General features: G+C 46.6%; 1 protein-coding gene across 1 annotated transcript in view; it reads left to right on the top strand.

Annotated features, from left to right (window-relative positions):
• SMG6 (SMG6 nonsense mediated mRNA decay factor) overlaps positions 1-16,041 on the top strand; it is a 229,962-nt gene that overhangs the window by 90,467 nt on the left and 123,454 nt on the right. Inside the window, exons 11-12 of the mRNA XM_040641151.1 lie at positions 9,336-9,452; positions 11,003-11,171. Coding sequence (XP_040497085.1) covers positions 9,336-9,452; positions 11,003-11,171 — 286 coding nt within the window. The remainder of the gene's footprint in view (positions 1-9,335; positions 9,453-11,002; positions 11,172-16,041) is intronic.

Raw genomic sequence — 16,041 nt, 5'->3', positions numbered from 1 at the left:
GTAGCTCAGGCCAGGCAGCATCAGATGAGAACAAGGGGCTGTAGCATCCGCGCAGAGTAATCAGCAAATTGGGAAAATGTCCCCAAAATGTCTGAGCAGCCCTGTTCTTTGTAAAAGAGAAATGTTTCTGGTTTAGATCTTTTTGGGGTCTGTTTACTGGTTTTAAACTTTATATTTTGAAATAATTATGATTCACAGGACATTGTAGAAGAATGTACAGAGAGATCCTGTGCACCCTTCATCCCTTCTTCCGTAATATTAGCATCTTGTATGACTTTAGTGCAATATCGATGCCATGAAGTTGGCATTGGTACAATCCACAGACCCTACTCAAATTTCACCAGTTATGCATTTATACAGTTATATATTCACCAGTTGCACATTTGTGTTTGTGTGTATGTATAGTTCTGTGCAATTTTATCACACAGGTAGCTTCCTGTAACTGCTACACAGTCAAGGTGCAGAACTGTCCCATCACTGCCAAGCTCCCTAAGGCTACCTCTTTAGAAACACCCCTGTCCCCTTCTCTCCCGAAATCTTAACCCCCTGTTCTCTGTCTCTATAATTACATTATTTCAAGAATATTCTATGAATGGGATCATACAGTATGTAACCTCTTGAAATTGGCTTTTTTTTCACTCTGCATAATTCCCTGCTGGTCTATCCAAGTTACTGTATACATCACTTTTCTTTTTATGGCTGAGTAGTATTCTGTGCTGTGGATGTCCCACAGTCTGTTTAACTGTTCGTCCATTGAAGGGCATTTGGGTTGTTTCCAGTTTAGGCTGTTATGAGTAAAGCTGCCATGAACATGTGTGTACAGATTTTTGTGCAAACATAAATTTTCATTTCTCTGCGATAAATGCCCAAGATAATTGCTGAATCATATCATAAGTACATTTTTAGTTTTAGAAGAAACTGCCAACCTGTTTTCCAGAATGGCTGTGCCATTTTTACATCCGGGTCAGCTAGGGAGGTGTGCCCCCGCTCCCTGCATCCTTACCAGCTTGATGGTGTCATTGCCGTTCGTTGTTTTAGCCATTCTGATAGATGTGGTGATGTCTCATTGTACTTTTAGGGTTCATTTCCCTAGTGACTAACGATATTGAACATCTTTTCATGTGCTTATATTTCATCGGCATACCCTTTTTGGTGAGTTGTCTGCTTGTGTCTTCTGTCCATTTTCTAAGTAGATTGTTTGTTTTCTCACTGTTGAGTTTGGAGGGTTCTTTGTATCGTCTAGATGCCAGTCCTTTGTAGTTTACAGATATATGGTCCCAGTCTGTAATTTGCCTTTTCATCCTCTTACAGTTTTTTGCAGAACAAAAGTGTTTGATTTTTAAGAGGTTCAGTATCTCAATTTTACTTTTTGTAGATTGTGCTTTTGGCAGTAAGTCCAAAAATTCTTCTCTTGGTCCTTGGTCCTGAGGATTTTCTCCAATTTTTTTCCAAAAGTTTTATGGTCTGATGTTTTTACATCTAAGTCTTTGATCCATTGTCACTTAATTTTTATATAAGGTGTGAACTTAGGTCAGTGTTCACTTTTTGGCCTGTGGATGTCTAATTGTTCTGACACCATTTGTTGAAAAGGCTCTCCTTTCTTTGACTTAACATGGGGAAGAATGATTCCTCCCACTTTGTTCTTTTTCAGAATGGTTTTAGCCATCCTAGGCCCTTTGCCTTTCCATATAAATTTTAGAATAAGCTTGTCTTTGTCTACAAGAAACTTGGCTGAGATTTTGATAGTAAATGCATTAAACCTATAGATCTATGTGGGGAGAATTGACATCTTTGCAATGTTGAATCTTCCAACTTACGAACATGGTAAATCTCTCCAGTTATTTAGGTCTTCTTTGATTTCCTTCATCAGTATTTTGTAATTTTTAACATAGAGATCCTGTACGTTTTTGTTAGATTTAATATTTAAAATAGCTAATATTTTATATGTAAGTATTTTGCTTTCTTTGGTGTTATTATAAGTGGTATAGTGTTTTTATTATTTATTTGTTTATTTATTTAAAGATTTTATTTAATTATTTGAGAGAGAATGCACACGCGTGTGCTCACAAGTCTTGGGTGTGGGGGTGGGATGAACGGGCAGAGAGAAGGGCAAGGGGCAGAGGCAGAGGGAGAAGTAAACCCACAGATGAGCAGGGAGCCCGACATGGGGCTCCATCCCAGGACCCTGGGATCATGACTTGAGCCAAAGGCAGATGTTTAACTGACTAAGCCACCCAGGCGCCCTGAAATGATATAGTGTTTTTAATTTTAGATTCCACATAGCTGTTACCTTAGAGCTTTTTGTGCAGAACTATGGAGAGTCTAAGGTTTTCATATTCATAGAAAGGGGAGAGGAAGAGTTGGGGCTAGCAGCTTGAATCACAGGCATGTGACAGCCAGGTATGGAAAGAGCGTGGGTACAAGAGCAGACAGACTTGAATTCAAATCCCAGCTCTGACACTTACTGGCTTTGTGACGTTGGGCAAGTCATTTAACTTCTCTGACTCTGTTTCCTCAACTATCAGAGAGGGAAAATAATACCTTCTATGCAAATCTTGTTTTGAGATTTTACACACACACACACACACACACACACACACACACACACACACACTTTGTGCCTAACACAGGTCTCAGTATATCTTAGTTATTATCTCAGGCCACAGTGGAATCATGTCATTTATGGTTAGGATTCACAAATGAGAGGCATAGTGTACCTACTATTAGGAATAGTACACATGTCCTAAACCCGTCATGGTGCTAATTTTCAAGGATGTGAAGTCTTGACATAGCTCTTGTCCTCAAGGGGCTTATAATTTTCTTGGGGAAGCATGCTATATGTATAAAAATTCCAGGACAGGGTATCACTTGTTAAGTTCCAAATGTATGCGGCAGACAGTGGGTGCATCAAAAAACTTTGTCTTTCTGGGTTTTGTTTGCCATTTTGTACCCTGCTCAGTGAGGTGGCTTTGGGATGTTGTTGATGAGAGAATGTGTGGGGGTGGGAGGGAGTGTGTACAGATTTAGGGGAAGGGATTCATGTGGGAATATGTAATTAATTTTTATACTTTCCCCAGTAAACCATCGACCCTTTTTATGATGTCATGAGGGATTCCTTAATTTTGCAGCTGCTTCCTGATTACGTCAGAGAGGAGCCTCTCACCCCACAGCCTGGAGCTGCACTCATACAAGAATTGGAAACAAATGAAGTGCTGAATATCTAATGGCTTCCACAGGGAGAGCCAGTTCAGACTTCCCAGGCCTCCTTATGCAAGGTCTTCCTCAAGTATTTCTGACCCCCTGAAGTGTCTTTGTTCTAGAAAGACAGGACTGGCTCAGAGCCAAGTGGGCGGGAGCCTGGGGACTCCTTGATGCATACCTCCCTCCCCTCCAGGTGTTTTGCAATCCCAAACTTCTGCCCCTTTCCTGGACCTCCTTTGGTAGGTGTTACCCTTTTTGAGGTCTCAGGATCCTCTGGAACCTGCCGAGATTATTAGTAGGAGTCCTTGGCCCCTTCCAGTGAATCCCTTCCCTCCCACACATCTTTTCCACCATTCTTGATTTTCTTTCTGCAGCATTTCTCACATCTGTACACTCCTGTGCATTCCCTCTTCCAGCTCCTATAAGAAAGATGTTACATTTACTTGGCATTATAAAGTTTACAAAGTGCATTACATATAATTTCTCTCAGTTCAAACAAGTTCATGCCTTCTTGGCTTCCCAGCAAGTCTCCCTTGCTTTTATATTTTTCCAGCTACCCTAATCCATCCTAAATGTTTTAACTAGATTAATCTTCATAAAATACCTGTGCTTCATTCGGAAACCTCGAGCGGGTGACCTCTGTGTTCCTTGCTGTGTAGCCTCGCAGGCCCGGTGCTTTGTGGTCCCGTCCTGTGGCACACTGAGTATATCGCTTGCTGTGTAGGAGGGTGCCTGGTGTGCCCCTACCTGTGTGCCTCTTCAGCAACACGCAGTCTCTCCTTCATCCTCCCAATTCCATCTTTGTTTGTTTTCAGCCTTGCTCAGAAGTGCTCTCTTCCATGAAACCTTCTCTGCTATACCCTAGCTGGAAATTATTTTCTTTCCCTCTGGTGAAAGAAAGCATCTTACTTCCATCTTCCTTGAATTATAGTTATTGGGGTCTGTGTATTCTTCCTGTCTTCCTCATTAGATCATCATCTTCTTAAGGATGGATCCTCTTTTCCTTTATATCCTCCACCATTGGGCTGAATAAATAACTTTGGAACTAATGGGAGAGGTCACTTTGTTAGGAGGTAGGGATTTCCCTTGCCCTCACGTCTACCCATAAAAGAAGTCAGAGTTTTTACAGTCCTGCAAAATCCAAAAAGAGTAGCAGGCATGACAGTAGGGGCTCTTAGGGAGGAAACACTACCTTCCATGTTTCTCAGTTTTGTTGTGGCTTTACGGTTTGGGGATATGTTGTTCGTGGCCGGCCTTGGGTCAACCTGTGTTCTGCCATTAAGCTGTGTTTGGGTGTATTGGTGCCTGGTTTTTCTGAGTTGTTCATTTTACTTCTCAGGGAATAAAATGATACCTTGATGGCATGGACGTAGCTGCTTTTGCTCTGGGATTTTATCTGGTTTCTATACAATGACTGCCTCTTCCGCCCTGCCTTCTGTCAGCAGCTGCCACAGGGAACTCTGTAGCCCAAACAGCAGCAGTCGAAAGATGCTCTCACTGCCCACTTCCTGCAGACAAGGAGGTTTTGGTGGGCTGCTCAGGAACTGTGCCAGTCCTGTGTCTGACTGGTGACTGACTCATGAGAAAAGCAGCCTTATGTCTGAAAGATAAGAGCCAACAAATCGCCTCCAGGTGGTGTTAGTTTGGAGGTGACTGACTATTCATTTCCTGTCTTTGGGAGGAGCTGGTGGGGAGGGAGTCAGTGAATAAAGTGGTCTTGCCTGCATTTTTCTCCAGCTATTAGTGAAGCAGCTGAGCAAATAGTTGGTTCTCTCTGCTGGAATGGCTAGTGGACCCCGGTGCCGTCTGAATCCCTCCACTGCTGTCAGGGTACCAGACCTCTGTGTCATCCATCCTGTGTCTCCCCTTCAGCACTCTTGTCATCCTCTTGCCAGGAAGCTGGCTGTGTGCATCAGGGAAACTCTGCTTGTTTCATTGCTGCCAGATTTTTCTGTGACCAGCCAAACCTCATCCCTACTGATACTGGTTGCCTCCAATTCTCTCCCTGACTCAGGAGTTGGTCAGAAGTGATGCTTCTGAACTGCTGCCCCTTGGCTGGGCATAGAGGGTCCAGGCAGGTGGGCCTGCCTCTCCTCCCCCCCTCCTCCTGCCTCATTGCCATTTCCTGCAGGAGGATGCTTTGCCATCCTGGAGCCGTCAAGCACAGCTTTGCTTTGGCAGCACCGTCGCACACACACTGGTGGGAGAGGGGACGTGTTTATCACTTTTCCTGGAGATTATCTGTTTAAGCACTTCTCTGACAGTTACAATAACAAGGGCAGTGTGTTGTGTTTCCCAGCAGAAGGACACTTGCTGTTGAAAGATGTATAGCACTAATTAGAAATACATAACATCCGGCCACATGGCAGCCTTCTCCCGGCCGCTCCATTTCCTGATTTCATACAACTTTGACGACAGTTGGTTTATGTTTTCCATGAATATGTTCTCAGAAAAATGAGAAAGTCTCCCTGTTACATAGGAGTGAGAAGAATATTTCTGCCTGAGCTGGTATTTGGGCATAGGAGTGGTGGGAGCTCTGGTCACCTGCCCATCTGAGAGCATGTGGGAAAGGGCAGAATCAAGTTCAGACCTCAGGTGACTTTCTTGGTAAGAAATATTTCCGTCTGACTTGCTTAGCCAAAACCATCCCCCTCAACCCTTGAGTAAGCCTGCTTTTGAAAAGAAGGGGAAAGGCTGTTTCACAGTGTTAATGAGTTCCTCAGCTCATGTCAGGCTCCTGCTACCTGACACAAAGCCAGAGGAACCCAGGCAAATACCAAGGCAAACAATGCTTTTTCCTTCCCCACCCCACATCATTTGTTGGTCTAACCCAGCCCAACTCTAGGGATATATATGGGCATTTGTCAGACTAGGACCAGTTTCCTAGCTCTAGCCCCAAAGTGGGTGGACTCTGGGAATCTGGATGCTGTTTTCCTACTCACTTGTATGAGAATGAATGCTTCTCAAAGAGTGGCATCTTAGGGCTTCTAGCCTACAGAAGCATAAGTGAAGCAAAGAGTATCTCTGAAGATGCCATAACACTTAATATAGTTCTCACTGGAAGTGCTGAGTCTGAGTTGCCATGGTTACTTAGGTAAATAGCAGTTTTTTTCCACCCAATTGTAAGGTCCTGAGGTTGTAGGGACTCTGTTTTATCTGTAGCTGTGTTCTCCATAATACCCAGCACAGGGTGAAACACACTATAGATGTTCAGTATGTGCTTATGGTACCACTGAACAGTGGAGGAGGGCAGGCCTTCCAGAAAGTACTCTCTGTGACGTGGTCAGAAGGCTGACTGAGACCCAGGCATTCTGACCCCCATATAGCTGTGATATCACTGCCTGCTTGATCAGAGCAGAATAGCTTAGTGGTTTGTCCCTCCCCCAGACCATTGCAGGGAAGTACTGTCAGGCCCTTTATAGAGAGGCGGGAAAGGGTGAAGGTTTAAGGTGACATAACCATGGCTAAGAACAGAGTATTCATGAAGCTGTCTTTTCAGCTGCTGCTCTGAGAGGTAGTCGAGCCCTTCCACACTTACAGCGAAGAAGCTCCAGTTGTTGCTACCCTTCCTGGTCCCCAGACCTTATTGCAGGAGACTTAAAAAAGGAGCCAACCTGGGGGCACCTGGGTAATGCAGTTGGTTAATTGTCTGACTCTTGGTTTGGGCTGAGGTCATGATCTCAGGGTCATAGGATCAAGCCCCGTGTCGGGTTCCATGCTCAGTATGGAGTCTACTTGGGACTCTCTCCCCCTGCCCCTCCCTGCCCTCCCTCTCTCTGTCTCTCTCTCTCCCATTCAAATAATAAAATCTTAATTTTTAAAACAAGATTTTATTTATTTGACAGAGAGAGAAAGAGAGCACAAGCAGAGGTAGCTTCAGAGGGAGAGGGAGAAGCAGGCTCCCCACTGAGCAGGGAGCCCAACATGGTGCTCAGTCCCAGGACCCTGAGATCATGACCTGAGCCAAAGGCAGACACTTAACCTACTGAGCCACCCAGGCACCCAAATAAAATCTTAAAAAAAAAAAAAAAAAAAAAGAAAGGAAAGGAGCCAACCTGGACTCCCCAGAGGCCATAAGTGTCATTGTTTTTAAGCAGTTCATTCTCCCCCTTGAGCCCTAGTCACAACTTTGCACTCTGAGAAATAGCCTAGACTGAGATTGCTGTTTGTCATAAAAATAGGAATGGGCTTGATGAAAGTAATCTCCCTTTGTCCCATCTTGTCCTTATCCAGGTTAATGAGAGTATCTTATTGTAGTCTTGGGCTTCTCCAAATGCTAGTCTCTTCGAGCTAACACACCCCTTTCTGTGCCTTTTTGGGGCTTTCTGTGTGCAGGTAACTTATGCCTAAGATGCCCAGTTGATAAGGGGTCACTAATGTCAACTACCAGGATGTGGCCTCCCCTTATCCTTTTCTAGCTTCCTCTGTACTGGGCTTACTCCCCCATTCTGGGCTGGCCTGGCTTCTGACTAAAGGCAGGCTGCTGGCAGTGTTTGGCAAGGGCCTGGGCTGAGCTGGGGCAGTACAGACAGTGGTGCTGCCCAAAGTAAGGGGTGGAGGGGAGAAGTTGCCATTTTTCTTAGGATGGCATACACATCTTCCCCTTCCCTGCTTTCTACCCTTTCCCGTCTTGGTTCTTGGATGCTTGTATCTTGGTTTCTCTAGCAGAGGTTTAGGGCCTTACCAGCAGAAGAATGAGAGTAGTGACCCATTCTAATCACATGGATTGTTACCACTTCCTTACTGCCTGCCGCAGTTGAGTCGGAAAGTTAGAGGGTGACATTTGGGACCAGTGGGCATCTGGAAGGATGGCAGGAAAGCCACAACAGACGAATACTTTGCTACACTGATGCTATTCATACGTTGGGACCTTCGGAGCAGCAGCCTGTTCCTTCTCGCTCCCAGGGCTCTCTAAAGTGGTTTGGGGCTGGCTTTGTATACTCCAGTCGTGTTTGCTCCTGTGGCCAAGGCGGTTAGGAATAACTGTGGTTGTGTAGCATCTCCTAGAGTAAAGACTTCACTTAGGCTCCATGGACAAGACTAATGTCAATGAGGAGAGAGGCAAGAGGGCTTCCCTCTGGCTATTGAGGTTTAACATGCAGGCAGGCACAGAGATCAAACATGTGACTAATTATCCTTTTAACACTTGGAGATTCTGAGCGTTCTCCTGTATTACAGAGGGAGTTAACGGTTTAGTTGATGCCAGAGCAGGTGACCGGGTGCCTTTGGGTGTTTGGGTGCGTGTCGGGTGTTCCCTCCGCAGAGGCTGCGGCTGGACCGCTGCCTTCCGTTTGTCGCCGGTCCCTCTCAAGTCTGGATTAAGTGGCCCTCAGGCCGAGCCACTGACAAGGAGCAGGCGCGGGCAGCGTTTTGCGAGTGTGTGTTGTAGCTTCTGCCAAAGAGTAGCTCTGGCCACCACCAAGGTGGCTCCTTTCACTGACCTGCAGCCAGAAGGAAGTTAGCCAGGCTGAGAAAGTGAGGGGGAGAGGGTGCTGGTATTGGGAGCCAGATTTATTTTTTAGCCCTAGGGGAAAGAATTTGTGAAAATAAAAAGTACCACTGGTCGAGGGCTTATGTGCCTGTTTTCCTATGTAAAATTAACTCATGCAGTGAAAATAGGTTACTCGTAAGTGGAGGAGTGACAGAAGGTAAGGATGGAACCAAAGGTCAGTGATTCAAGAAGATAACTTAAATTTGTATTCCTGTGATCTTAATTGATGTCTGTACTCCTGCTAGCTATATGTTAGAGAGACTGAGTTAACTGAATGTGACTTCTTCTGACTGTAGCTTCACGTTGTTAGTAGCCAACTAAATACAGAGAGCCTGCAGCTCTGGCTCAAACCGTCCAACTTGGAGTACCTGGTCCTGCGGAAGTGATGCAGAATTACACAGGGGATCCCTGTGACACTGTTATCAAGAGCGTACCCGTATTCCAGCCATCATGGTAAATGCTTCATGTGCATTCTTTTGTTTAGCCTTTTAGCGACACTTCGAGAGAGGAAATATTACTACCCCCAGTCTTAGATGAGGAAAGGGCGCTCAGTGACGTGACCAACGATGTGCACCTAGTAAGGTAGAGAAGAGTAGCCCTTGACCCCCCAGGGCACTGACGGAGTTCATTTGCCTCTCCTCAGACTGCTTCTCAGAGGAGTGTCGCTCTGTGATCCAGGAGCAAGCCGCAGCGCTGGGCTTGGCCATGTTTTCTCTCCTGGTGCGGCGCTGCTCCTACTTACTTAAGGAGTCTGCTAAAGGTAAGCAGATGAGGGACCCCCTTGACTGATGGCCTTTCCTCTGCCTCGGCCCTGTGCAGACAAGCTCAAAATGCCACCCTGCCTTCCACTTGATATTGTAGCTCTTCCCAGTAACCCCTCTTCCTTCTGCCTGCCTAACTAGTCCCACCTCCGTTTGCATTCTGTTTACCTCTGTAGCCCTCTGTCCTTGGGGGGATTATCCCCTCCCCTTTTTCTCTAGTAGTTAAGATTTTCAGTGTACCTATGAGCTGCTGCGGGTTCCTGCAACGTTAGAAAACCAACAAAGGGTGTTTCCGTTTTTGTTCATAATTGATGTTTTGGTTTCCCTGCTCTATGTCTGTGTCCCTCTTTGTCTGGTACTGGTGGGTGTTGTAACCACTGTGGACCCAGCCACCTTGGACGACTCACTGAACCAGAGCATGGGCTGTTTTTAGCCCTTGAGTTGATCAGTGTCCCCACGTGTGTTAAGGTTGCCCTTAGAAATCTCAGCCTGTCTGCTGAGCCGTGTAAGGTGGGGCTGAAGGTTGCCCCTTTCTCTCAGCTCCTGGTCACTGTTGGTGAGGATTGAGGCACCTCTGTTGTCCCCCTGCCACTTCAATTTTGTGAATGCCCCCAGACTCTGGAGCTGCCTTTTTTTTTCTGGAGGGAGGGTCAAGGTAACTTTTTATTTTGAAGCAATTTCAAATTTATAGTAAAGTTGCAAGAATAATACAAAGAACTCTTACATGCCCTTCACCCAGATTTCCCATTTGTTACGTTTTACCATAGTTGCTTTACGTTCTCTCTCTGTCTGTATACACATATGTGCTTATTATTTTTGTTCTGAACTATTTGATTGTAAGTTGTAGATGTGGTAGCCCCCAAATAGTTGACTGAATATTTCTGAATAACAAGGACATTCCCTTACATGACAGTGCAGTTGTCAAAATCAGGAAGCCAACACTGATAAAGTACTGTTGTTGAATCTACAGACTTTATTGAGTTTGTACAGTTTGTCCTAAAAAAAGTTGTTTTCTGGTCTCGGACCCACTCCAGGATGACACATTGCAATTTAGATGCCGTGTCCCTTTAGTTTCCTGCAGTCTGGCATTGAATGGTTTTCTCAAGTCTTTCTCCATGTTTCATGACCTTGACATTTTTGAAGCATACAGGCCACTTATTTTGTCGAATGTCCTCCCGTTTGGGTTTCTCTGAGATTTCCTCATGGTCAAATTCAGGTGATGCAGTTTTGGTAGGAGCTCTGGGGCCATCTCAGTGCTGTGCTGAAGGAAAGCTAAAGGTGGGGGCTGGAGGCCGGGGTGGCAACTTCAGCCAGGCCACAGGTGGAGCAGAGACAGCTATCTGCAGGGGCAGACTCAGTGTACTGCTTCTCTCTTTGTCCCGCTTTTCAGAATCCTCTTAGGTGCTGGCACTTGTCCTTCGCTTCTGGGCCCAGCTTTCCTGTGGACTTGGTCTCCCTTCCCTAAGAGCTTGCTGCCGTCCCAGTGCCCCAGGCCTCACTCATGGGCCACAGCAGACCTAGGCCCAGTTCTCACCCTTTGCCTCTGCAGCTCAGTTGTCCTCTCCTGAGGATGAGGATGACCAAGATGACATCAAGGTTTCTTCCTTCGTCCCGGACCTGAAGGAACTGCTCCCCAGTGTGAAAGTCTGGTCGGACTGGATGCTCGGCTACCCAGACACCTGGAATCCTCCACCCACATCCCTGGACCTGCCCTCACAGTGAGTCGGCCTGCTCATCCCTTCAGCACTGCTGGCTTTGGCCCACCTGTGCTCCCACAGCTCCCTTCCTGGTCCTCTTTGTTGCTTCCCACCCACCGTCTGCTTATTCCTGTCTTCCCTGCTCATTTGAACTTTGCTTTTTCATTTCCCTGAACACCTTCCTTGTCCCCTGATGCTTTAGGCTATTTTTCCCTGTTGTCTGGTCCGTTGCTCCTCTTCTCGGTCTGTACTTCTCTCTTGCTCCATAGCTTGCTCTGTTTTGTTCTTTGTCCTTGCTCTTGCTCTCTTGCTTTCACTTCGTGCTGTTCATGCCTACCATCTCTGCAGCTGCCTGGGTGTGTGTCAAGTCTGGGCATGTGTCCCTGTGAGGGGGAGGCCTTGTCTCTCACTGTCCCTTTTAGTTTATCTCCACGCGTCCTTCAGGCTATGTCCTGCTGCTGCTTGGTGCCGCTATACGCACTCTGCTTGGGCCTTCCTCTCACACCTGAAAGGAGGGCGAACACGCACGCCTCTCTCTTCCATTCACTTCATTTCCCATCTTCCTGTCTCTGTGTATCCCCTTGCTATATGTCAGAGCATTTTAGGTGTGGGGTGTGTTGGTCTGGGGAGTACGTGTGTCTGCCTGGGTGTGTTTGTGTAGATCTGTTCGTATGTTTGTGTGACTTTTTTCTTTCTTTTTGTAAATTGTGGTAAAATATATATGTAACAAAATTTGTCACCTTAACCATTTTTAAGTATACGTTTCAGTGGCATATTTACCTAGTTGTGTAACCATGCATGGCTATTTCTTTCTTTCTTTTTTTTTTTTTTAAGATTTATATTTGAGAGAGAGTGTCCAAGTGGTGGGAGGGGCAGTGGGAGAGGAGACAAGCAGACTCTCTGCTGAGCAGGGAACCCAGAGCGGGGAACCCAACTCAGAGCTTGATCCCAGGACCCTGAGCCAAAACCAGGAGTCAGACGCTCAACCGACTGAGCCAGCCAGGCGCCCCGCATGCATGGCTGTTTCTTATGTCCGTATCTGTGTGTAGGTTCTATCTTTGTGTGTGCCTCTTTGGCTCGGGTTGTCTGTGTATGTCCGGGTATCTGTGTCTGAGTGCGAGGGTCTGTGCGTGTCTGTCTAGTGGTCTATCTAAGCGTCTTTTGGAGTACCCGTCATGTCTGTCCATGTATATGTGTCCACATATTTCTGTGTGCTGTGTCCCTATCTGTGTTTGTGTCTCTTTCTGTCCTTGGGTGTAGGGGTCTCTTTGTGGGATTCATGTGTCTCCATGAGGGATCTGTTTCAGCATGTCTCTCTCTGTTTCTGGGTCCGTGTCAGTCCATGTGTGCTTTGGTCCTGTGCATGTCTCTCTGTGTGGGACTATGTCCGGTGGGAGTATGTGTATATGTTTCTGAATATCTGAGTCCAAGATTGCCTGTGTCTGTGTCCGTGTTTGTCCATGACTGTGTCTCTGTGTGTCAGTCTGTATCTGTGTGTTGGAAGGGAAATTGTTGTGTACGTGGGTCTGCCTTAATCTACCTGCCTCTGCCTGCCTCGTCTGTGTCTCCCTGCCTGCGTCACCTATAGCCTGCCTGTCTCTGCCTGTCTTGGCGTGTTCCTGCCTGCCTGCCTCTATTTATCTGCCTCTGATGTTTGTGTGTTTCTGTATCTGGGGTCAGCAAACTGTGGCCCAGGAGCTAAGAATAGTTTACATTTTTAAACGGTTGAAAAAAAAATCAAAAGAATAATATTTCATGACTTGTGAAAATTATTAGGAAGGTCAAATTTCAGTGTCCATGAAGTCATATTGGAGGACAGCCATGATTATTTGTTTACACTTTGTGGCTGCTTTCACACTGCAGCAGTAGAGAGAGTAGTTACAATAGAGACGTTACGGTCTGCAAAGCCTAAAATGTTTACTGTCTAGCCCTTTACAGAAAGTGTGCTGACTCCTGCTCCTTATATATCCCATTCTTTTCTTATGTTAGTGTCACTGTGTGTGTGTTCATGTTTGCACAATAGTTTCTTAATGTGTGTGCACATTGGTGCTCCCCATCTCTGGTCAGCTCTGTTGATTGTCCATCTCTCTTCCTCCCTCTACTTTTCTCTCTCTTCCTGTCTCTGTCTCTCTCTTTCTCCTTTTCCTTTCTCTTTCTCTCGTCCCCCTGCTCTGTGCTCTGTTTTGTGATGTCTGGCAGGCGCATGTACTCAGGTCCTTCAGGCTTTGTGCTGGGGGTGTGTGTGTGTGTGTGTGTGTGTGTGTGTGTGAGAGCAAGCATCCATGCCCAGCATTTCATCATTCTTCTTCAGTGCTCTCCTCTGGGAGGGGCACATACTGGAGGACAGAATGTGGAGACCTAGGCTGCTGCCGATGGTACTTCTCTGGGCTGGGGGATGCCCATGTGAGTCTCTCCAGTCATGGGTGACCCATAGAGGGAAGGCTGCAGGAGAGATTTCTGGCCAGTTTATTGACCTTTCTGTGTGGACTGTGTGCCTCTTTCTCCCCTTTTCTCCCTCTGGACTGTCAAGTCCTCTCTCCCCATTCCCTCCCAGCTCTAGCTCTATAACTGTGTGGCTGATACTCATAGCATCAAACAGTTCTCTGCATCCTCACACAAAGGAATGGACTCATCTGCTGGCTAGGGGCAGCCGTTTCCCGGCAGTGTTCCCTAAAGAGTTAACACGTACAGCCTCAGACTTTTCAGGCTGTTAATCTATAATGCCGACTAGGCAATTTGCACTTTTGGAAAGAAACTGACAAGGAAGGTCTCAGCTCCAAGTATCTGAAGCCACTGCTTCTGAGCCTGCACAGGGGTCACAGAGTGTTCCTCCCTTCCTCTCAGGGGGTGGGGAGGCAGACCATCTGTCCCTGGAGCTTGGGCCTTCCCTGGGTCACCTCACCTCGAAACCACAGGTCCCTTAGATATGGTCCACCCAGCCCCTGTTTATCCATATCCTGGCCATCAGTCCTGTTAACTCTCTTCTGTGACCCATCTCCCTTCATCCCTGTTCCCTCTCCCACTCCCTTTGGCTTTTGTTTGGCTGAGGAAGTGGAAAGCTCACACAGGAAGTGCTGGGCCTCATTTGCTTGAGGTGCTGAGTCTGTTTTCTCTTTGGATGCTGTAGCAAATGGCCTGTTGCCGGCATATGCAAGCTGCTGCCCATCTTTGGGCAAGGGCTCAATCTGCAGCTGGGCACGTGGTCCAAGCTACAGCCGTCCCCAGCTAGGCTTCACCTCCAAGGCTACAGAGAGGCAGAGGGGGTTGGGACACTTGAACACATTTGCTTTTTCTTTTCAGACTGTTCTTCACAGGGAGAACAAATTTGACCAAATACTATATTGAATCTGATTGCCTAGTAAACAAGTTCCTGTATAGCTGTGGGCACCACTGATGAATCCAGTCTAGGCTAGAGCAGCCAGTGTGATAGAGAATGGAGTCCCCTTGTGCGCTCTCCGTGCAATCAGGATCAGCAGCTGGTTGTTTCTGGAATGCAGGTTTAAGCATAAAGGAGGAGCTTTGCTGTCCTGGGGCCTGACCACAAGACATGGTGGTTTGAGGGCTGGGGCCTCTGTTGAACAGAGCAAACCTGGCCTGACCACCACTGAGGGTAGTCCCACCTCATAGCTGTCAGATCCAAGTGCTGCAAAAGTGGAATGAGAATTTACCTCCCTCCTTTCCAGTTTCTTATATAGCTGCCTAACACTCACTGAGTAAATACTATGGTTGGGAGATTGGCAGGGTATGGTGGTTCTGTGGATCTCAAAGTGGCCTCTTATGCTCACTGATCTTTCATACTCTGGAGCCTTTTGTTTTACGGCCATTGGGAATAACATTCTCCAGATAGTTCTATAGACGTCAGAATAGTAATCCCTGCAACACTCCCAAGGTCCTTGTGCTGATCTTCATTCTGGAGGGTTTAGGAATGCTCTCAAGAGAGTAGGAAGGAAATGGCTTCTACTTAACATCTCTCCTTTGCAGGTTTTCACTGGTTTTTGCCTGCATTTGTTCTCCACAAAGACAGATCCATCACTGATCCTAACATAGGGTGATCAGATAGCTTACTTCAGTGTGCTTCTCCTCCAGAAACTCTCGTTCCCAAATTTTGTCTCCCTGACACACTTGGACCCTTATTTCATCTATCTCCCTTCATTCGCTCCCTGTCTTTCATTTCGTTTACCTTCTTTCGCTGTACAGTTAGAGAATTGTTCCAGAGCTTTCTTAGGGGAATTCCAGAGCTCATCGTTAGTCTCCTTGGTTCTCTCCTTTTTTGCCCATATTCCTCTTCTTCCCAGTCAAATCTACACGTCCTAGGCAGTATCCACTTAGGCACATGTGAAGCACATAGGGTGATGATGACAGGACATCACCAATACCACAGAGTAATGAGGGCAGGAAGGATTTCAGGGCCACTTGTGCCTTCCACATAGTGACACTCATAGGTATGTGTGTTGGAGTCAGCAAGTAAGTAGGTTGACTTCCCATTTGTATTTATAATAGGATGGCTTTATATCCCCAGAGATTTTGGTACAGGGGATTGTAGCAGGGTGTGGAAAGTTGCCTTAGGCTGCTGTAAAAGACAGTGTAGAGGGCTTTGGTCTATTTAGAACAGACCACAGTATTTGGAGGGACCATCTACTTGTGGGGTGTGGGGGAGGAGGAGTGGGGAACATGGTTTCTACACTAGGCCTCTTGTTAGGAGGGAGAGGTAGCAACTTCCCACTTTACCACGTGAGCACGAAGTAAGCTGTGAATGTCAGGTGATGGAGAGGAGCAGAGCAACAGGCTTTCACGAGCCTAAGCATAGTGACCCCTCACATCCTAGGACCTTTGGCAAGCTAGGGCAGTGGGACAGCCTACCTCATTTCATAGTCTCTGCTGAAGCCAAATC

Source organism: Ursus maritimus, unplaced genomic scaffold (assembly GCF_017311325.1).
Source record: "Ursus maritimus isolate PB19 unplaced genomic scaffold, ASM1731132v1 scaffold_24, whole genome shotgun sequence".
Taxonomy (NCBI): domain Eukaryota; kingdom Metazoa; phylum Chordata; class Mammalia; order Carnivora; family Ursidae; genus Ursus; species Ursus maritimus.
The sequence above is the reverse complement of the archived record's forward strand: the minus strand, read 5'-3'. Positions and strand labels throughout refer to the sequence as shown.